A 23305-nucleotide genomic window follows, 5' to 3' on the forward strand; every position below is an offset into this window, starting at 1 on the left:
AATGTTGTTGGACTACCTGTCTTTGCAGCTCTAATGTTGTTTGACTACCAGTCTTTGCAGCTCTAATGTTGTTGGACTACCTGTCTTTGCAGCTGTAATGTTGTTGGACTACCTGTCTTTGCGGTTCTAATGTTGTTGGACTACCTGTCTTTGCAGCTGTAATGTTGTTGGACTACCTGTCTTTGCAGCTCTAATGTTGTTGCACTACCTGCCTTTGCAGCTGTAATGTTGTTGGACTACCTGTCTTTGCAGCCTACCTGCCTTTGCAGCTGTAATGTTGTTGGACTACCTGTCTTTGCAGCTCTGATGTTGTTGGACTACCTGTCTTTGCAGCTGTAATGTTGTTGGACTACCTGTCTTTGCAGCTCTAATGTTGTTGGACTACCTGCCTTTGCAGCTGTAATGTTGTTGGACTACCTGTCTTTGCAGCACCTGTCTTTGCAGCTGTAATGTTGTTGGACTACCTGTCTTTGCAGCACCTGTCTTTGCAGCTCTAATGTTGTTTGACTACCTGTCTTTGCAGCTGTAATGTTGTTGGACTACCTGTCTTTGCAGCTGTAATGTTGTTGGACTTCATGTCTTTGCAGCTGTAATGTTGTTTGACTACCTGTCTTTGCAGCTCTAATGTTGTTGGACTACCTGTCTTTGCAGCTCTAGTGTTGTTGGACTACCTGTCTTTGCAGCTCTAATGTTGTTGGACTACCTTTCTTTGCAGCTGTAATGTTGTTTGACTACCTGTCTTTGCAGCTCTAATGTTGTTGGACTACCTGTCTTTGCAGCTCTAATGTTGTTTGACTACCTGTCTTTGCAGCTCTAATGTTGTTTGACTACCTGTCTTTGCAGCTCTAATGTTGTTGGACTACCTGTCTTTGCAGCTCTAATGTTGTTGGACTACCTGTCTTTGCAGCTCTAATGTTGTTTGACTGCCTGTCTTTGCAGCTCTAATGTTGTTTGACTACCTGTCTTTGCAGCTCTAATGTTGTTTGACTACCTGTCTTTGCAGCTCTAATGTTGTTGGACTGCCTGTCTTTGCAGCTCTAATGTTGTTGGACTACCTGTCTTTGCAGCTCTAATGTTGTTTGACTGCCTGTCTTTGCAGCTCTAATGTTGTTGGACTACCTGTCTTTGCAGCTCTAATGTTGTTTGACTACCTGTCTTTGCAGCTCTAATGTTGTTTGACTACCAGTCTTTGCAGCTCTAATGTTGTTTGACTACCAGTCTTTGCAGCTCTTATGTTGTTTGACTACCTGTCTTTGCAGCTCTAATGTTGTTTGACTACCTGTCTTTGCAGCTCTAATGTTGTTGGACTGCCTGTCTTTGCAGCTCTAATGTTGTTGGACTGCCTGTCTTTGCAGCTCTAATGTTGTTGGACTGCCTGTCTTTGCAGCTCTAATGTTGTTGGACTACCTGTCTTTGCAGCTCTAATGTTGTTGGACTGCCTGTCTTTGCAGCTCTAATGTTGTTGGACTACCTGTCTTTGCAGCTCTAATGTTGTTGGACTACCTGTTTCTGCAGCTTTAATATTGTCGTTCTGCCCCCCTTTGCAGCTCTGACATTTCACTGCTCAGGCCAGGCTTATTTCATTCAAGAAGACTACGGATCTGACGTCTGCAGCATAGTTCGTTACGTCAGCCTTCAGTGGATGCTTGCATGTTGTTCCCATGAACCACCGTCTTATAAAACCACTGTGAATTGACACTCAGATCTATCATTTTGACATGTATGAATCCTCTCACTTCATGTGTTTGTTTGTTGATGGAGACGAGCATAAAATTTGACATTTCTCCGTAAAGTGTCTTCTGTGTAATTGTACTTTAAATCTCACAACTCCGCCCACGGTAAGCGCTGGCGTTTTCAACATGCGCTCCCACTGAGTCACCCGACTACCAGCATGCACCGGGAGAACATTTTTTCTGGTGGGTGGGATTTTTTGAGAGGCGTTGCCGCACACCGTCTACTCCTGCGTTAAATACTAACAACCGCTGTCACATTTTCATAGATTACACAGATCGCCTCTGTCTGCTGCGCAGTTATCGTTTGAGTTTAAGAAATTCCGAAGACCAGATCCAGCCATGGCCAATTACATTCATGTCCCCGACGAGGCTCCGGCTGTGCCTAAAATAGACGTGACAGTTGACGAGACCGACTACAGATCCGGAGCTCTGAAGCTGATCAAGGAGCTGAGACCAAACTGGAAGCCATCTGAGGTCAAAGTGAAGGTACTTTTGTTTTATAAGTATGACATATCTCAGTCTATCCTTACGTAACTATTTTAACCCCCTCTTTGTTGTTGGAATACTTTAAATCGAGAAAACTTGTAAGCTAGCGCCGTTTTCAGTTGATAGATTTAAGCTAGGTCGCTAGCTTTACTTCGATGTAAACATAAATTAATCATGGTTGCAGAGGGAATACAAAACCATGAATTAATAATGATCATATTAGTGACATATGCGAAGGAAATATTACTATAGCCGCTCAATGGTTGATAGTTTACCCTTTATACAGCCTCTGTGAAGATAGTCTATCACTATTAGGGTTAACGACGTTAATGTTTTATAGCATCTGCGTCACCTCTGGTTATGATCAAACACTGCGAGGGTTTGAGACAGCCTGTTCCTTCAATAACTTCATACTTAAGGCTATAATTATGTAATGAATATCACATCTCTGTGAGGGATAGTGGAAATAAAAGCACATTTGGTCTTGGTAGAATTAAGACGCTGATCTATATGGTATATATATCATAATGGTCTAACTTACTGGTTGAGGAAACATTATTGACGTTTAAAAAAAAGTTAACTCCAACAAGCACATGTTTTATTTGACTTTCCTTAAGTGAACCCAGACGTTTTAAAAAGAAGCATTCAGGAAAACAAACAGTGTGTCATACATTATCCCCTGAAGCACACTGATGGGTATTTAACAGAGCAGATTCCCAGAAAGTGTGTTTTCTGTTCCAGTAAGAAACTGGGGGGTGTGGCTCTACATGGTAAACACAGGAATGAGAGCATGGTCACATGACCTGCCACTATTCCCTATATTCATCAATGAGAGCAAAGTGGGAGCTCAGTAAATGCCTGCCATTGCTTTCTCCTGCAAAATCAAATTCCTGACAGTCCTCTTTTTCTCACCGAGTCCCTTATAGAGCGAACAATTAGGGCTGGTATGCTAGCAGCCCCCGCCTCTCTCCAGATATGTCCCAAGCTTCACAGCGGAGACATTCAGCATAAATCAGACCAGACATGGCCTAATTCGTTCCTCTTCCCTTTTTTCAAAGGCTTTGCCTCATCCAGACTTCCAAGAGCTGGAGTAGTACTCAAACAACGCAGGTTTTCTGGCACAGTGCTTAAATAGTATAATGGCCTGATGACAATGTTGACAATGCCTCCTATCTCTGCTTCATGGTTTTGGAGAATGATAATGGTTCTGCCCTGTCTGAGTCAGTGTGATGATAACTATCTTGACTAAGATACCTGAGAACTTTGTCAACTAAAGTTTGATATTAACACTGAGTTTCTTGTCAAGTGAGGACAACAGACACTTAATTTGATTGTCAACAAGACAATTTTATGGAACTTTGATTTTTCATTTGTTAAAAGCCCTTTCTTATTGTTTTCTCTTTATCATATCATGGTTTAAAAGTTTGTCAGTGAAGGACAAAAACAGCCTGAATAACACTGTTAAAAGGAACCCTGCATGATCAGACAAGTTCATATTGTTGGATAGATATTTGTGTCTCTAGTATGTGTATTGAACTAAAAATCTCACTAGATATCTGCATTTTGAGTAATTTGAGCTCATAAACTCACCAGGAGGCTGCCATGTTTTGGTCCGCGGCGGCGCTGTGACGTCACTTAGTCACAGCGCTCCTCGCCATTCCCATACAGTAACTGCTGTTTAGACAGGCAGACAGTGTTAGGGCTGCATCTCAGAAACGCAGCACGTCTCACACATGGAGAATTTTAAAATTTGAGGTCTCTTCTGTTTTATATTTGCACCATGAGCAGTTATCTGTTCATCAAGACAGGGAAATGATAAATACAGAGCCATATTTACCGTCTTGTAGCAAATATTTACATCCATATCAGTAGAATATGTTTGAAATCTGTTTCCTGATGAACCAGATGAAGGCCACGAGCTAAAATGTGTCTGTTTAATAAAGTAGTTCCCCGAACTTCTACTCTTTATGAGGCTTTCTGTTTCCACACGGTTCAGATAAAGGTAAACACAGAATGAAAGCACTTCCGGTTTGTGCTTTTCAAAGTAAAAGTCCACTTTAGCATTTCTTTAGAGAAACTCCCTTCATATGTACATACTGCTTTTATTTTGAAAAGCTCCCTGCACACTTCCTCTATACACTGAATCCAGTCACTTGTAGGTTTTTTGAGGTAAAACTTAGGAGGAATGACAGAGCTTTGACAGCAGGCAGACAAAACAAGCTGTTATGGCAGCAACAGCTACAACAGAAAACCATCTTGAAAAATGGTAACTGCATAACAACCGAGGAGCACTGCAGCACTGTGTAGTCACACTACTCAGCACAGACCAAAACATGGCGGCTTCCTGGTGAGTTTATGAGCTCAAATTTACTCAAAACGCTGATATCTGGGATATTTAGTGAGTTTTTTTAGTTCAATATACATTTGAGAGACAAAAATATCTATCCATCAAGATGAACTTGTCTGGTCATGCAGGGTTCCTTTTAAGGACAGATCCAAGATCATCTGAGTCACGCAGAGAGACTTGTGTTACCTGTGGGAGATTCAGGAAAAATGAAGGAAATGAACATGATCTGCCAACTTCATCATGTTTTGGCTTGTGAGTTTACTGTAATGCCTTCAGGTTGTCGTTACTAGGTACCTTTGAGTTAAACTAACCCCTACTTCCTTCTGCTATCAGGTTACTGAACCCTGATAGCACTAATCATTCAACTGAATTTCTTTACTGCTAGGACTTGTAGATGTCTATTTATTGACATTGTTATGAAGGTATTTTCCGATGTAATTATCTTGGACCTTGTGGTTCTTCACTCACCTCTGTTTGTTGATTTGGCAGTGATGATGTGTTTTAGCCATGTGTTGTGTGTGGACACAGGTGTGATGCAAATGAATTGCCCTTTTTGTGTCAATAAAGTTGTCTGAATCTGAATTTGAGTGATGTTGTGAATGGTCCTCCCTTAGTCTGTTAGCATGAGGCTAGATTGAACAAAAGATACCTTATATTTTCCCTGTTCACCCATGTTTAACTCTTCTTTATGTGTCTCTGCAGTTTTTCACAGATGGGATAACCAATAAGCTGCTCGGCTGCTATGTGGGTCCAGTCATGCAGGATGTAGTTCTGGTCCGAATCTATGGCAACAAAACAGAACTGTTGGTCGACAGAGAGAATGAGGTGAAAAGTTTTCGAGTACTACAAGCACACCGTTGTGCACCTCGCCTGTACTGTACCTTCAACAATGGCCTGTGTTATGAATTTCTGCAAGGAACTGCCCTAGAGCCAGAGGACATTCGCAGCCAGTCTGTTTTCAGGTAAAAGAACATCTTCTATTTTACAGAATAGGGTCTTCACAGGTGTTGTAAAGTCAGCTGACATAGGGGTTAATTTTGTCAACTGGAAACCCTCACCCTGAGGCCATTTGTGGCATAAAGTAAACGTTACCGTTTACATCTGTTTTTAGCACAAGACTTAAAGTGCCTGTAATTTCAAAAATCTTTCTTTTCTTAGTTTCATCTTTCCTGACTACTCCCGCTTCCCTTTTCTAAATGTACACATTATCACAGCTGTCTGATCTGTTCCTACCCTCATTTACTCACTCTTGTCGGTGCACTGAAGTCTGTAAAATTCATAGATTTACTCATAGCAGTCATACACATTCCCTGAACAGGTTCATTAAAGTTAAGGTCTCTCTAAGGGAAAGCTTTCCATCTAATCGAACCTTTACTTTTGGAATTTTAGTCAGTGTGTTTTATATAGATGTGCAGAACTTTCTAATAAAGTTTTTGGCTCCTTTATGCGTTTACAAAGTGATCATTTGCCTCCTCAGGTTATTTTTGGATCTGGTTTGACATTTAATAACCACACCCAAAGCTTCTGCTCCGCTTTGTTATATCTCAGGCTGACCCATTTCTGTTTCCTCCAGGCTCATTGCCAGGCAGCTGGCCAAGTACCATGTCATCCATGCCCACAATGGCTGGGTGCCTCAGTCCGACCTGTGGTTGAAGATGGGCAAATACTTTGCTCTCATCCCCAAGTACCTGAAGGAGCCTGAGCGGAATGACAGGTGAGGCTGAACCAAAGATACTGTTGAAGTCAGGAGGGGCTGATAGGCTGTCTGAATTTTTCTAAGTCTCACTGAATGTTTGAAAGTTTGATGCACTTTTATTCTCTCCATTCATCAAGCTCATGCTTGGCTAACTGCTTCTTGAATTGGCTTTATGAGTTTTGATGATAATGCGAGATTTGAGCTAGCCGCTGATTTAAAAAACAACTAAAACAGCTAAAATAAAGAACAATACCACTTTTTGGATCTTTATTATACTAGTAATCTAAAACAGTGGTTCTCAACCTTGGGGTCGGGACCCCCATGGGGTCGTGAGACACTGAGAGGGGGTCACCAGATGCCTTAAAAAACTAAGAATATTTTTTAAATTACGCTGTTGCTACTTGACACCAATTTTGCCAATTTTAACATACTTTTGCCACTTAAACCCATTTTTGTCCATTTAAACCCTTACAATCACTTTTTCTACCCGTTTTTGCCTCTCTTAAACCAATTCTTGCCACTTTCTGCCAATTGTTGCCACTGTTGACCCATTATTGCCTCCATCAACCAGTTTTTACACCCCTTTTTGCCCATTTTAGCACAGTTAAACCATGTTTGCCAGTTTATATCAATTTCATCCCATTCCACCTAATTTCTGCATTTTTTTGCACTTTAAAGCCATTTCAGCCACTTTTTAATCCCCTTTTCCATCTTTTTGTGCCTGTTTTTGCCACTTTAACTTAATTTTGGTATTTTTTTTGCCACTATTATCAAATTTTTTGCCACTTTTAACCCATTTATGTTCTTTAAAAATCCAATTTCACCACCTTTTCCACCATTTTTTTCCATTATTAACTATTTTAGCAATGTTTAACCCATTTAATGATGTTTTTAACAAAAGTAATTTCCATTTAAAGAAGGCTTTATACTACACGAATGAATGAAAATTTTTCTCTGATAAGAGTGGTTATTATTCAGGTCACTATAAAATATGGTTTTCACAGCCACCACTGATCTAAAATGACAATTTTAATTTAATTGAGCAACGCTTTTTCTTAGACATGTAACTTTTCTGACTTTTAATGATAAGTAAAACATTACTGTTGTTTATGTTTATTGTGTGAAGACATGGCTTTGCTTATAGACGGCTACTGTTCCTGGCTGTCTCCACGTGGAACTGTGAGCTCAGACCTCTCTTATCAGTCACACTCCCATTTAAACTGCTACGACACAAGTGTTTTCACTATCAGTTTTACTCGTCTCACATGTCTGTGGAAGTAGTTCCTGTCTCTCTCTCAGCATGGTTGGCTTCTCATTACAGCGAGGTGTTTTTCATAACAGCTGAGGGAACTACAAGTTTCTGAGAAAGCATGAAAGAGCAGAACCCGAAACAAAACAGTTATTTTTAGCCAAGAAAATCACACACTTACGTAAATAAGAAGTTGAGGTGGGGTTCATACTTTGGTGCAGTGGAAATGCTCATTAATATTAGAATGGTTAGCACAGCGACTCAGTGTCTTGTAATAACCTTACATAAGCTAAAAGCCTTCGGGTGCTCTGTGGTAGCTCACCTGGCAGACCATGTGCCCCTTGTACAAAGGCTGATTTCTTGCCTTCTTTTACTGCATTTCATCCACCTTTTCTCACATGAATTTACTATTCAATGTGGGCAAAGATAGGCTTCAGAAGAAAAGGATTACACGTATTGTTTCACTGATCAACAATGTCCCCTTCTGAAAAATATGGATGATTTTCTGCCTTTTACGTGTGTCAGGACCAACACAGAAAGTGCATGCAGCACATCCCAAGGAAATTAAGTTCAGATTATTATTGGTCTGTTACCCTCTGGGCACTTTTCTGTATAAAGTGTGGCCTGTAGGAAAATTATGCAGGAAGAACAACTACCATTTTGGTATGCTGGCATCCAAAGTGCATCCAAAACAAACATCATCTTTGCTGTTCATTCCCATAAAGGCCACCCAAATATTCGCACAGTAAGACCGTGTTGGATAAAGACTTCAGATGGACAGCTGCAGTATTTTAAGGGGTGTATCTTCGCTGTAACAAAATCCAGTTAAAGAGAGGCAGTGCCTTTAGACACAATGACTGAAGCCTGAATTGAATTGTGGTGTTGACTGGGGCTGAATGATTTGGGAAAATAATCTAAGTGCCATTTTTTCTCCAGTATTGCTATTTGGTTTTATATGTGATTATTCCTTAAGTTGCTCATCTTATGTATTTTCCAACAAACACACTCAGTAAATCTCTCTATATTATAACCAACAGAATAATAGATAAAATGGAACAATTTTGAAAAACATATTTAATTGTATAATTTTGACTCATTTTGCAAATTGGATATGAATTGTTGTATTGAGGGAATGATATTTTTTATGTCATCATCACATTTAATCTGAAAAATGTACAAAAATAAAGAAAGTATGATGTTTTTGTAGACTATTATAAAAAATGGCACTGGAACGATTGCATGTTATGTAATGCACTACGTCCCTGCTGCTGCTAAAAAAATTTAAACCAGCATTTTGCTACAAATTTCAGGTTAAATAATAATGCAACTTCTGCAATTTGAAAATTGCAGCAAGACTTATTGCCATTTAATCAAATTTTCAAGGAATTGCCCAGCCCTAGTGTTGACTGTCCAGCTGTTCAGAATGCCAGCATGTAAGGTCAGAAAAAAACAGCTGATCATCTACACTTAAAACCGAATAAATACATTTAAAAAGAGCTCGTACTTACCAGGGCTGAACGATTTGCAAAAATAATCTAATTTTGATTTTTCCCCCAAATATTGCAATTGCAATTTGGGTCAATCTTGTGTATTTTTCGACAAATTCAAGCAATAAATAATTCCATAAATAAAGACCAAGTGTATTTAAAACAAATCATTTCCAAAGCAATTCATCCATAGTAGCATAGTAGCATATGAATATGGGGGTGCAACAAGTTTTGAGCTATAAAGGAGGTGGCTGGGGTGGAGGAGGTGAGGCTGGCTACCAGCTGATCACAGCTGGTAGCTGACTTTAGTGAAGTAACGCTAGGCTTCATCAGTTTTAGATAGAATGAGCTCACTATTTTTGCTGGTATTGCAAATGTGATGTCATTTGCTTTGTTTAAGGGCATTATCGTTTTTATGTCACTCACTTTGATTAAGAAAAACAAACATAAAACACAAAAAGGAGGATTTTTGTAAACCATTATAAAAAAAATGACTCTTGAATGTTTGTATGATATGCATAAAATCTCTGCCACTGCAAAAAAATTGATGTATTGAACTGGTATTTTGATACATTTCAAGTTAAAGAAATATTGCAGGCCATATTGCAATTTAATCTGATTTGCGATTAATCGCCCAGCCCTAGTACTTACATGCATTTAGTTTTTTTTTCTCATGAACAGGAATAATGAAGGACTTTTTTGGGAAAATTTAATGGTTAAAAATATCTCCGTTGAATACTGCCTTACAAAAGTGTTGCTCTATATGAGCTGTATATGCCATAACTGCTGAAACTACTGTAACAGTACAACAGGGGTGTCAAACTCAGTCACAGCAGGGGCCGGATTCTGAACTTGGTTCTTGCCTGAGGGCCTAACAAGGTCAATATTAAACCATAAAAGGTCAACCCTATTTTCACCAGGAATGAATTATGGGGGTAAAAAACTTCGCACTGATGATAAATGATTTCGTGATTAAAAGGTGAACATGAAGAGTTAAAAACTCAGAATCTGAAATAAAAAGTCAAACTTGTAAGTTTCAAAGGTAAACATGACATTTAAGTCAAAATATTGTTTTTAAAGGCAAAATATGAGAGAATATTGAAACCATGAATTTTAAAAGTGAAAACTGAGATGAAAGTCAAAATCATGATCTTAAAAGGTCAAAAAACTGAGATAAAATTAAAAATCATGAGTTTTTAAGGTAAAAATATGAGATAAAATTTAAATTTGGGAGTTGAAAAAGGTCAACATGAAATAAAAGTCAAAATCATGACTTTAAAAGGTCTAAATAGGAATTAAAATGTGAAATTATGACTCTAAAAGGTAAAAATATGAGCTAAAATGTCAAAGTTATGAGATGTGACGGTTAAAATATGAAATAAAAAGTCAAAACCATAATTTTTAGTCATAACTGTGAGATGCACAATTTAAAATGTAGAGAAAACACTAATTTCTTCCCTATGTTCCTGACTTTTATCAAATTATTTTCACTGTTAACTTTTTCTAATTTTTATGACTCAACAGGGATATTATCAGTCATCAAGGTTAAGTTTACATTTTTATACCAGAGGAAATCTGCAGACCTCATACTGGTGGGCCAGTTCTAATACAAATATCATATGATCTGGTGGGCCAGGTGTAACTGCACCACGGGCCGGATTTGGACCCCAGGCCTTGAGTTTGACACCCGTGCAATACAACCTAATTTAGCAAACAGGATGTACTGTTTTAAACGAGCCATATTAAGGACAAGAAAAAGTAAAAACATCTGGTTTAATTGGAAAGATCTTAGCAGAAATATGACATTGGCCAAAGGTACTGTTGTGCTTTGTATTGCTGGGCAGCGCTGTTTTACAGTTAAACTGATCATAGCACAGCTGGTACTCAGATCATGTGATTTCTTATGTTTGTGATTATTTTTGGTGAGATTGCACAATTTTGAAATGGTCTGACTCCATAATTAGTATTTCTCTTCCCTGCTCATGCTTCATGTGTTGTATTCTGTGTAGCTTCTATTTCTAAGTCTACTTTAAGTTAAAGTTCTGACTTTACCTCCCTTTTTTTTCTACTAATAGACTCAAGCCTCCTACCTCTCTCGGATGCTGTACATTCTTCATCGTGTTTGACTCTCTGCCCCCCTCAGGTTGTGTAAGGAGGTGCCCAGCCCACGATGCCTCCGAGAAGAGCTGGTGTGGCTCCAGCAGAGCTTGTCGGTGCTGGGCTCCCCCGTAGTTCTCTGTCACAATGATCTGCTTTGCAAAAACATCATCTATAACCAGGAGGCTGGTGAGTAGCAACTCCACAGTTGCGTAATAGACATAGCAGTGTGACTGATTTTGTGAACTAGTGTGAACCGCATTCCTGCAATTCCTGTGCTCAGGTAGGATTGCACTTGGGGCACTTGCTCACGCTTGTCACATTCTTCACGCATTGTCAATTTTTACATTGTGTTTTTAGGCGTAGAATTAGAATGTTCAGACAAGACAACACTGATATATGGTGGCTTGCTTCAAGTGGAATCCTCATTTTAAACACAACCAAGCATTACTCCACCCAATTACCCCATGTAATATAAACCATTGGCCTTGTTGAAGTAAAGCTCTCTGTTTGAATTTTCCCTTGACTTTGTCTTATCTGTCATTCTGATTCTGCGGTGAAATCACACATGTCAAACCACTGTTACCATCCTGAAAACAACGTGCCATTTCATCATAACAGATACCCTTTCTTAGTTATTATGACAGCATTTACTTTGTGCCTTTCACAGTTTAAAAGTCAAGAGGTCTGTCCTAAGGCCGAATTCTTAGCTAACTCTAGAACTGAACAACTTTAAGTTTGCTGGTCCACTTGACTGTACCAATAAGCTGAACTGTTGTAGTCTTGTGATGTTTACAGAAACTATTACAGGCTTAGACAGTGAGCATACACGGGAGGATAAAGGGTTTTTTCTGTATGTGGGATTTGGGAGGGAAGAGCTGTAAGCCCCGACGAGGGGTGGGGTCCTTCTCACAGCTCCTTGTGTCTAGCCTTTCTCCCCCAGGAATGACAGCTGAGGCTGTGCTGCACCGCCCTGCCCAGGGGAGGCAATGGAGGGAGAGACAATCCTCACGCACAGTCAGCTCTGAGAGCCCTCGCATAGTCTGCCCACACTGCTCAGGCTAATCGGGATGAGTTCATGGTAGCAGTAGGAGCTACGTTCCTACGTTATCCTTCAATGCTACTTGCCCGTTAGTTTCCCAGAGCTAGACTACTTATGATATTGATATTACTCGGATGTTTCTTTGGACTGCATTTGCTTTATGCTTTATGCTGTAATTCTCCTTCCTGTTGCTGCTTTTTATTCCACATGTTCCATTTCATAGCATCAATACCTGATCGTGTCATGATAATCTATAATGTTCCTACTGACAACTGGCTCAAAATACACTGAATCTTATAGAAATATATATCAGTACTTTACACCTTAAATCACGGGTGTCAAACTCAATCACAGCAGGGGCCGGATTCTGAATTTAGGTCTAACCTGAGGGCCTAACAGGGTCAAGATTTAACCATTAAAGGTCAACCCTATTTTCACCAGGAATTAATTATGGGGGTAAAAAACCTGGCACTGATGATAAATGATTTTGCGATTAAAAGGTGAACATGATATGCTAAAAACTCAAAATCTGAAATAAAAAGTCCAACTCATAAGTTTAAAAGGTAAAAACATGACATTTAAAGTCAAGATAATGTTTTCAAAAGTCAAAATATGAGATAGAATATTGAAACCATGAATTTTAAAAGTCAAAAACTTAGATAAAATTCAAAATCATAATTTTTAATAGTCATAATGTGAGGTAAACATTGAAAACATGATTTTCAAATGTCAAAATATGAAATGAAATTATAAATCATGCATTTTTAAGGTAAGAAATGAGATAAAAGTTAAAGTAAGAAGTTGAAAAAGGTCGAAGCGTGGGATAAAAGTCAAAATCATGATTTTAAAAGTTCCGAAAACTGGGATAAAATTAAAAATCATGCGTTTGTAAGGTTAAAAATATTGGGATATAAGCCAAAGTTGGGAGTTAAAAAAGGTAAAAACATGAGATAAAAGTCAAAATCATGACTTTAAAAGGTCTAAATAGATTTCAACTTTAAAATTATGAATCTAAAAGGTAAAGATATGAGATAAAAAGTCAAAGTTATGAGATGTAAAGGTTAAAATTTGAAATAAAAAGTCAAAACCATAACTACTGGTCATAACTGTGAGATGCAGAATTGAAAATAAAGAGAAAACACTAATTTCTTCCCCCTGACTTTTTATCAAATTATTTTTACTGTCAACTTTTTCTAATTTTTATGAGTTAACAAGGATATTATAAATCATCAAGGTCAAGTTCACATTTTTGGAGGAAATCTGCAGACCTCATACTGGTGGGCCAGTTACAATAAAATATCATATGATCTGGTGGGCCGGGTATAACTGCACCACAGGCCGGATTTGGCCCCCGGGCCGTGAGTTTGACACCCATGCTTTAAATAGTCTTTTATGACTGTAATCCTCAGTAAATGCACTTTATACACCTGGTAATGTAAAATTGCCAAAGCCAAGCTTGTATTCCAAATATGCCAAATTTTTTCTGAGATTTATTATCTTTAACAGCTACAAAGCGAAGTATCATCTTCATCCTTAAAAAGCTTAAAGTATTTCCAGAGAAGTCTTTTCACACTGCAACCTTTTGCAGAAGAGAAGGCCTTTTCACATGAGTATATTTACAACCACGGTCTCCAAAGATGTTTAATCTGTTGTCGAAGTAAACTCAGCCCTTTAGGTGGAAAAACTCAGCATGAATAACGAACTCTCAGTGAAGAGACTGTACTACTTCACCTCCTTCCTGTCACCAAATTAAACTCGACTTTTGTTAAATGTCACTTTTGAGAAGCAGCCACTTCCTCTTAGTGCAAAAACATAAATATAAATGGTGCGGTGTGTTCATTTCCTTGGTCAGATTAACAAAGATGCTTGAAATTATATGTAGTGCACATTATTAGACTGACTTTACTGTATCCTGTAGCCTCCAAATCGTGCTTTTTGCTTTACCAAAAAGATCAGCATACATATTGCTCCAATTGCTAGCTCAGCAAACAACAGGAAGCCTCAAATATGTCATTTGCAAAAGCAGCAAAGGTGTCACGCTATTGGGTTCTTCACTGACCAATGGGAAGTGGGCTTTAGAGGGGGAGTGTTGTGAGGAGGAGGGGCTAGGTTGTATGTTTTTAACAGGAAAAGGGGAAGTTTTGCTGCAGGGCCTGATGTTGCAAAATTGCACATGGGGCTTAGAATGGATCAAAGACAAATAATGTCAGTGAGAGAGTGAGCATGTGTGAAAGATGTATGCCCCAACCTTTTCATCTGCTGCACAGGGGGGGCTATAGCCACTGCCTGGAGGTGTTGAGTTTTGTCCCCCAAGGACCCACACGACGGCTGGTAACCCACCTCAAAGTGTCTTTCTCTGTAGTCCAGCACCAACTCAAAGACTAATTTTCCATGTGTTAGGGCAAAGAATTTATCCAAGACCCAAACAAGACAAAGTCTAAGAGCAGAGAATTAACTAAGTATTATGTTAGTACAAATTCTGTCAATGTTGCTTCACGACTGGGCTGTAAATGTAAGGGTTTGTATTTTGAGATCAGTCCATTCACAAATGAAAGGCTGTGTTCATCTTTAACACAAACACCTTATCTTCTCAGTGGTCAGAAGTGCAGATGGACAGCAGCACATTCTTTGACACTTCCTTTCTTTCAAGTTAAAGACGCACAAGCTTTAATCTTTCAGCAACCCTTTCACCCTCATTTCATGCAGTTAAGGGACATTTTTTGGATGCATTTTATAGATTTTAGCTTTTAAATCTTTTTTGGAAATGTTATTTGGGTCATCTGCATGTTATATGATGCAATCTCCAACATCAGAAGAAAATAAATAGGTGTGTCATTAAGTTTGGTGTGTATCCAGGAGCTCTTGTTCCAGTACCAGCTACAGAGTTCTGGGTGTGTCAAACACTGTGTTGCTGCACAACTGCATACCAGCTTACTGTGCTTTTCTTTTCACCACTTCATTGTTTTCCTCCCTGTTTCTTTATGCTTTCTATGTCTTCTCTTCAAAACATTACCTCCACCCAGTGTTTTTCCTTCTAAGCATGAATCAGAAACAAAGATCCTCCAAAAAACAGATGTGGTTCATTTTGCCCTAGAACAGTTTGTTTTTCATGTGCTGCAATAAAATACGTCTCTGCTAATCTATCCCAGCAGGCTATTTGTTGTTGTCTTGAAACCAAAACTGGTACATCTAATCTTTTTCTTCCTTTCTTTATTTATTTTATTTAAATAGGTCAATTTAGCTCCCAAACAATTTTCTATCAACATTTTCTCCTCTGGATTGTATCCAAGACCATGACCAGTATGTGTCATTTTTACCTAATAAAGCAGGGATCATCATCAAGCCCCCCACAGCTTTTTCATCTGGCCCCCAGAAGAGTGTTTGATTCAGACAATATGCAGTGGAAAATGTATGTTTTATCTGGAATGAGTCAACATTTGATCAATTGTTTTTAGAAATCCACCCGCCAGCCATTATTAAGCAAATATGATGCACGATAAACAGCTTCTCATCAGCGTGTTGGTGAGTAAAGCTGAATTTTCTGCATCAAATTTCCACCTCAGGATCTTTAAGGGTAGCACTTTGGTTTAGTGGGTCCTGTTTACCTTGTCATTTTAAAATAATAGCAAGTGTAGTTTTCAAGACGTTTTCAAGAATAAGGTGCTAATTATCCAGTAATAAGGTGGCATTTTATGTGGTAATAATTCTGTAATATTAAGAAAGGATTTACCTAGTAATAATGTATTAATAATCAAGTAGTTCCCCATAATATAGTGGCAATTCTCTGCTAAGTAGGTGGTATTATACCTAACCCTAAGCCTGGTAATGTTGTGGCAATTCTCTGGTAATTAGGTGGTATCTTACCAAGCAATTTCTGTAAAATAAGTGGATACTTTTCAATTTAAGTTGCTTGATAATTCCTAGGTACTTTTACTTTTTGGCCCTCTAAAGTTAAATAACTCCTTCCTGAATAATTTTAAAGTAATTTTCAGGGTTAGGGTAAGGGTAAAATACCAACTAATTACCAGAGAATTGCCAAAGTGTTACGTAAAATTACTTGATAGTCCATACATTATGAGTGGGGAAATTATTCCTTAATATCAGAGTTATGACTTGGTTAAATGCCAACTTATAACAAAGTAATAATTACACCTTATTCTTGAGAAATTAATAGACAATTGCACTTACTATTCAAATTAGTTGGTGATTGGGGCCCAGTTGAAAGTGTTATCTCTGTAAGAGTTGAATTCTCCCTCCCTTAAAAAGAAGACCAGTTTCCTGCAGTTGTTTTTCACCAATCACAACACAGTATACTGGCATCACACACAGTTATGGACGACGACAACCTCAGATAAATGAGACCAAAATATCTCATCTGCCCCCTTGTAGCTGGCTGCAGGATAGCTGATCAGGAGTGATCTCACTGCTAAAGGCAGTTGAAAGATTATAAAACTAAACAAAAATATTTTAATTAGACCACAATCCGTATTTATTTCTGTATGTGAAAAAGAAAAAAGCTGGCTCTTGTATGAATGTAACTGATCACCAGTGTATTATAGGCTTGTCATAGAAACTGTCACCAGTGTTATCTCAAATTCATTGACTAAAATCTACTCCAGTGTCTGGTCAACAATAACTTGAGCACTGATTACAGGTCGTCACTGCTGAGCAGATGATAGTGTGCTTCTGAAAAATAATGAACAACCCATGTTAAGAAAGATTAGTTATAATTAAGGAAAAAATCTCACTTTATCAGCATCCTTATTTATAAGTGAGGAATTTCCTTAAAGTCAGTATCCTTTCATAAATCCCCTACGATACAGGATCTCTTCTCTTGTTGGTCTTCGCTAACCTCTTTTTTAGAATACCATACAAAATAAAGAGGCTGTAAAAGAGCTTTCATTGAGTAAATGCTGTACTGTATGTTGAATGTCTGCAGCTTCACTCAGTCTTCACAGCATGATTGTATTTGTCCAAAAACAACGTTGTATTGCATGTGTAGATAGTGTATGTCAGAGACTTTTAAGACTAATCATGTCCCTCTTTATTCCCTTTTACTACATGTTCTGTGCTAAAGTCTCCTTGTCTCAAAATGCAAGCTCTTACTCCTTACACCTCAGCTGGCTAACAAGCCAGCCAATCCAGTCAGACAGGAAGAGCGTTAGTGTGTAAAAGATAAAAAGCCTTGACATTCTGAGTACTGGAAAGGGAAAACACAGTATAATCATGTCATGCTTGCTTCCTGTGTCTCTGTCTAAAAATGTCGCTTCTCTTTCCAGGTAATGTAAAGTTCATTGACTACGAGTATGCTGGGTACAATTACCAAGCCTACGACATTGGGAACCATTTTAATGAGTTTGCTGGTAAGTGTAACTTAAAAAGATGTTTTTATAATGCTGTGTGTATGAAATGATCCATGCATATTTAATGGGTGCATTGTTATGGGTTGCAGGCATTAATGAGGTGGATTATAGTCACTACCCAGATCGGGCATTTCAGCTGGAGTGGCTTCGTTCCTACCTGGAAGCCTATAAGGAGCACAAAGGACAGGGAAGTGAAGTGACTGATGAAGAGGTGGAGATCCTTTATGTCCAAGTCAACCGATTCGCCTTGGTAAGGATTATAAGTGCACATGTTCATTAAAGAAAAAAAACCTGTTTAGTCTATATGGGCAGTTCTTTTAAAGTCAGACTTGGTCAAACAGGTGACTATGGCAGATAACCACTTCTCTGAATCAGGATTTAGATGTACCACATGGGAGTATTGGATTGATCCTTAACAACAGCTAAACATGGGTTATGAGATTGATTCATGCTTCAGTATTTACTGATGCGTTGCTTGTCAGGGCCGATGTCTGCTGATACATTGGTGCATCACTACGCTAGGACCAGTATTACCTTGGGACTGATGGTAATTTGTAACTTGGGTTGCAAGCAGCACTGAAGGACCCTCGCGCCCCAGCGTCAGGGAGTGGTGCGACCGCCCACGTGTGTGGTAATAGTCATGTAGCAAACCTGTGCAGTGCGCTGCAGCTCGACAGAGAGACCACACAGACCCTCCTTTGAGCATCCTTACATTAACCCTTTACCTACTGGGGCTAAAAATGGCGATTTGGACATATTTTGTTATTCTGGCTGTGAAGTAATCAGGAAATGCCTAAGTCTGAGAGCTTTGGTCCCTTTTCCCAGGAGAACTTGAACTTGACTTTTCAACATCTGTTTAATGATTATTGCACATTATATGGAATTGTAAGCAGTTTAAAAGAAGAAAAACAAAAACTGATTTGTTTTTCATGGCTTTTATGAGAAGAAATGTTGTTATTGCTCATGAAGTTTTGATTGGACATTTGAAATGTGAACCTATACATGTTTAGAACAATCACCAGTCATTTTCTGAGTCTAGGACTCTGGGTGTGCAAAAGAGAACTATACTAAACCTCAGTTCAGAAGATGCATCCTTCAAATCGCTGTCCTCCTCTATGAATCGTAGCGGCTGTTTTACCTTTCTAGATGGTCTCCCGACATTAGAAATGTGTGCAATAAACCACAGACACGCACAAATGCCACTATCTAAAGCTATTTTTTTGAAAACAAAACACCACTCTCGCTCGCTTTCCTTTTACTCTCTTCCTTCACTCTCCTTTCTCACTGGTCTTCTGCAAAGCTGACCTTTTCGCGGTGCTGTTCGACATTACTGTAATATATACCACACATCATATATTGCCAGAAAGCACAGATTCTCAGCTCTCTGTCAGCATTGGAATTTTTTAAATTGAGCAAACTTTCAAGAAGTTATGGTGCTGAGAATCTGTGTAGTTGTCTCTTGTCTCTCCAAACTTCTGGTGTATTGTTATGAATGCCCACGTTATGTGGTTGCAAGTACCGTAATGAACCATATATGTTCGCATGCCCACAATTCTCAGCTTTCCAACACCATTGGAATTTTTCAAATCGGACAAACTTTGACAGAGTTATGGTAATAAAACTCTAGACATATAGAACAGATCACCAGCGCTACCTCAGTAGGTAAAGGGTTAAAAAAAATGCCAGCAGGGGGCGCTGTGGCAAAATGAGATGTGAACTGTCTTTATAAACTGTGAAGTTTCATAAAGATTGACATCATTTTATATATAATAAACAGCTGATCTGCTTGTGAGGGGTTGTTGTGGATGCGTAACTATTCCAAAGTGCAGAAAAATATCATTAATTATTATCATTAGCATTAAAACTGTTAAAAGGGGAAAGGTTTATATTAATATTATAAGGTTTATATTTAATATTCATACAATAACAAAAGGGAATGCTTGACTTTCTATGTCCTCCTCTGTCTGATCAGCTGCAGATACTCACAGGTGACTTGTATGACTTTGATGCATAATGAAAGTTAGAGGAGATATTTCACGAGTTTATCAGTCATGGACAACAGCTACAGATCCAACTAAATGTTGGAAAATAAATGAATATATATATAAAGAAAAACCACTGAAGTTTATGTTGTCTGTTAAACTCTGGTTAACAGTTGGTATGGGACACATTTAGGAAACGTCAGCTGCAGAATGTGATGGGCACATCATTGCATTGGACTTTAGAAATAAACATTCACTCTGCATTTCATTGCCATGCAGCACCCTTCTGTTTTCCTTCATAAATGTCAGTAAATTCAAGTACATTACAGACTTTTCCTGTGTGAATGCACTGCACCTAACACTGGCAGCAGGGGTAATTCACAAATTATCAGAGGTAATACTCGTCCCGTGCAAATGGTACAAAAGACATGAATTGTACTAGACCAGTGTTACTCAGCCCTGCTCAGCCAAAGAGCCAAAGTGTTGAAAAATACCTTTGCAAGAGCCACAAAAAACAGTGAAAAGTGGGTGAAAAGGGACCAGAAATGTGGAGAAGAAGTGGCAGAAATGGGTGAGACGTGACAAAAAAATGACTTACAGGTGTCAATAATGGTAGAAAAGTGGCAAAAAATGAGTGAAAAGTGACTAACATTTGCAAAAGGCAGCAAAAAGGTGGAGGGAAATGAGAAAAAGTGGCATGTAAGGGCAAGAGGCACCTTAAACTGGCAAGAAATGCAATTTTTTGAAAAGCTGGATATAAGGCAAAAACTAGTGAAAAGGGCAAAAATGGGATTAAAGTAATGAAAGAAAATTCTAAATAAGGCCAATGGAAATATACAGACAAAAAAATAAAGGCTGACAATTAAGTTTGAATATTAAAGCCTGCTGTTTAAAAGTAGGGAAAAAATGTACTAGATAATTCTGAGGTCAAAGTTTCCCTTTTATATGGTTTTCTGGGGGAAAAATATTTCAAATTTGGACATAAAAGAGCCACAAATCCTTACAAAAGAGCCACGTGTTGAGTATTGCTGTACTAGATAGATCTGCCATCAATTATCAGTTGACACTTAAATATATTAGAGATGCACTGAATGTTTTTTTCCATCAGTCTCTTGTTTTTGCTGTGAATGCTGTACCATTCTGTCCACAAGTAAAATCAAAATAAATAAATTTAACATTTAAAGAGCACCTCTAGCCTCCAGCAGCCTTTTCTGAGGGGATTTTCCAGGCCTGTTGCCAGGTGATGGCTTAGCAAACAAGGAATTATAGTGTGATGTGGGTTAAACAGACCTCGGAGTGATGTGGGCTATAAACTTGTGCTACCTGCTCTGGAAATGAGTGAAGGATGTTTGTTATGTGGCGTACCATATGGGAGGTGCTCTTAATGACAGCGAGTATACCTCATGAGGATTTGTCTTCTCCCCTGAGCCCGCTGCGCATTGTTTACTGTGAAGTAGAAAAGAGGGCAAAGTGGAGGATGGGTGAGTGGAGTCAATTGTATTTCTGTGTCAGCTATTTGTTTTTGTTGCCATAGGGCTTCTGCTGCTTTTGTACATGCTTGAGTGAACTGTGTTGTGTAAATTAGTCACAGCTTTTACTTTTAGACTGTGGGTTCATGTTCATCCTTTTTGTCTCTGTGCCTAGGCATCCCATTTCTTCTGGGGGCTCTGGGCTCTGATTCAGGCCAAGTTCTCCACCATTGACTTTGACTTCTTGGGGTATGTCTAGAATTAACTTTATCATTAATGTTGTGTTATGATAGGCTGATTAAGCTGCTGAATCATAAGTTAGGACTTTTGTTTGTTGTAAGCCTCTGATATTTTCCCCCAAAGATGTCAGACTGTTATCTTATCCATGACTCTGCTCTTCTCCCTGTGTCTCTGCTCTCAGATATGCAGTCCTTCGCTTCACTCAGTACTTCAAGATGAAACCAGAGGTGGCTGCGCTGAACTTACCAGAATAAAGCCCCAGTTCCCTCTTTTTTCCTTCATCTGCTCTTCCTCCCCTCAGCCAGCTCTGTGCCTCCTGTGATGACTGCACAGCGCCCTCTTGGGGTTGAATGAAGGAGTCAGACTCAGTCTGTCTCGTTCAGTGCCTCCAGTTTCCTTCTATCGATAAAAGGACAGCAATCTTCCATCATGCAGTCATTCTTACGTAAACTGAAGGGCAGCACAAATCACATGTGCTGTGAAAGTAGGGACTGAATTTTTGCACTAATGGGAAGCCAACACATCTAAATTAATTGTAGTTAATTTAATTATTCATTAGGATATTAGCGTGTCTGTGGGTATTTTCTGGAAGCAGCTTTTAATGAATGACTCTAAATACATGTTAGGATGTTACTCCCTTCACAGCAAGTACCTAAAACCATCCACTACACTATTTTCCTTAACACACCTCATAAGCTCATCTATGGAGAGAACTATAAAGAGACAGCCCACATATCGACCAATTTTAACAGCAATACAAAGCCTGCTTTGTTTGCAGAGTAATCAAGCTTAAAAATGCCAACATGAAAAGGCCAGTGCCGTTAGTTTATCTTGTGATGCGATCAACAGCACATATAAAACTTGCGGCCTGCCTTGTGACTCTCTTGTGTTTTCGCCCTTATTTTCCGCCCAGCATCCTTTGCATGGGGAGCGCTCCAGAAAAGCCCCGTTTTTATTGTCGCTGTTGATGGCTTCTGTGTTTTGGCTTTCTAAAGTGAAGGTAGAAACATCAGGTCATGAGAGAACGCCTTGTGTTTACATCTCACCCCCCCAATCCCCCGGAGCTGAATCGTTGGACTCACTCAGCACTCATGTGACTTTAGGGACGTTTTCACTCTAATGTGATTTTCATTTTTGTTTTGACCCTTGGGGTTTCGTGTGAATCTTAACTGGGGACAAGTCTGCATCTCACTGTAATTTGAACATTCCATGTTCATAAAGTTAAACAGGAAATTTGGATGTAGTTTATAATGTAAGCCAGAAGCGTTGGGGGACTTGATTCACTGTGACATCTCTGTAGAACATACTGTACAAAATGAGACCAAACCGTTCTGTTGTCTGTTTCATGTCAGGGAAGGTATGAATGAATCTGTTCAGGACAAACACTGCTCTTCAGCTTCCATGAATTAAGGACTGGCCTTTTTTTTTTTTTTTACAGTTTTTATTCACTTCTGTTATCATGATGTGACTTTGCTTGTTGTTGGATTGCTAAGGCCGGCCACACACTAGACGATTTTTAAAAATGACATGATTTTAAAAACGTAAAGAACAATTTCAGACCATTTTTCATCTTTAATCCTCTGAACGCACACACTAGAAAAGTCTGCCAGATCACTGGAGACCACACACCTGCCGACCTGCCAGCGACCTTGCGTGATCACGTGACTGTTGATATCCTCTTACTGTCCCTCCACAACAGACTGTCCTGCAATTTTCAAATCGCAGAAGGTGCAATATTTCCATCCATCCATTTTCTATACTGCTTATCCTGTTACGGATCACGGGGGGGGCTGGAGCCTATCCCAGCTGTCATCAGGCGAGAGGCAGGGTACACCCTGGACTGGTCGCCAGTCAATCGCAGGGCTGACATATAGAGACAGACAACCAGGCACGCTTACATTCACACCTACGGCAAATTTTAGAGTCACCAGTTAACCTAACAAGCATGTTTTTGTTGGTGGGAAGAAGCAGGAGTACCCAAAGAGAACCCACACACCCACGGGGAGAACATGCAAACTCCATACAGAATGGCCCTGACCAGGCACTAACCCCTGCACCACCATGCAGTCCAGGTGGAATATTTCTTTGACCTGAAATTTGTGCTAATAATACCG

General features: G+C 39.1%; 1 protein-coding gene across 1 annotated transcript; it reads left to right on the plus strand.

The window, feature by feature from the left end:
- The first annotated feature begins 1930 nt into the window (after nucleotides 1-1930).
- etnk1 (ethanolamine kinase 1) lies at nucleotides 1931-21616 on the plus strand. The gene is made up of 8 exons (XM_041780473.1): nucleotides 1931-2219; nucleotides 5269-5528; nucleotides 6140-6280; nucleotides 11142-11284; nucleotides 17417-17500; nucleotides 17590-17750; nucleotides 21127-21200; nucleotides 21373-21616. The coding sequence occupies exons 1-8, from the start codon at nucleotides 2073-2075 to the stop codon at nucleotides 21443-21445; spliced, it is 1083 nt and encodes a 360-aa protein (XP_041636407.1). The 5' UTR covers nucleotides 1931-2072; the 3' UTR covers nucleotides 21446-21616.
- The last annotated feature ends 1689 nt before the right edge of the window (nucleotides 21617-23305 follow it).

Source organism: Cheilinus undulatus, linkage group 23 (genome assembly GCF_018320785.1).
Source record: "Cheilinus undulatus linkage group 23, ASM1832078v1, whole genome shotgun sequence".
NCBI classification, from domain to species: Eukaryota; Metazoa; Chordata; class Actinopteri; order Labriformes; family Labridae; genus Cheilinus; species Cheilinus undulatus.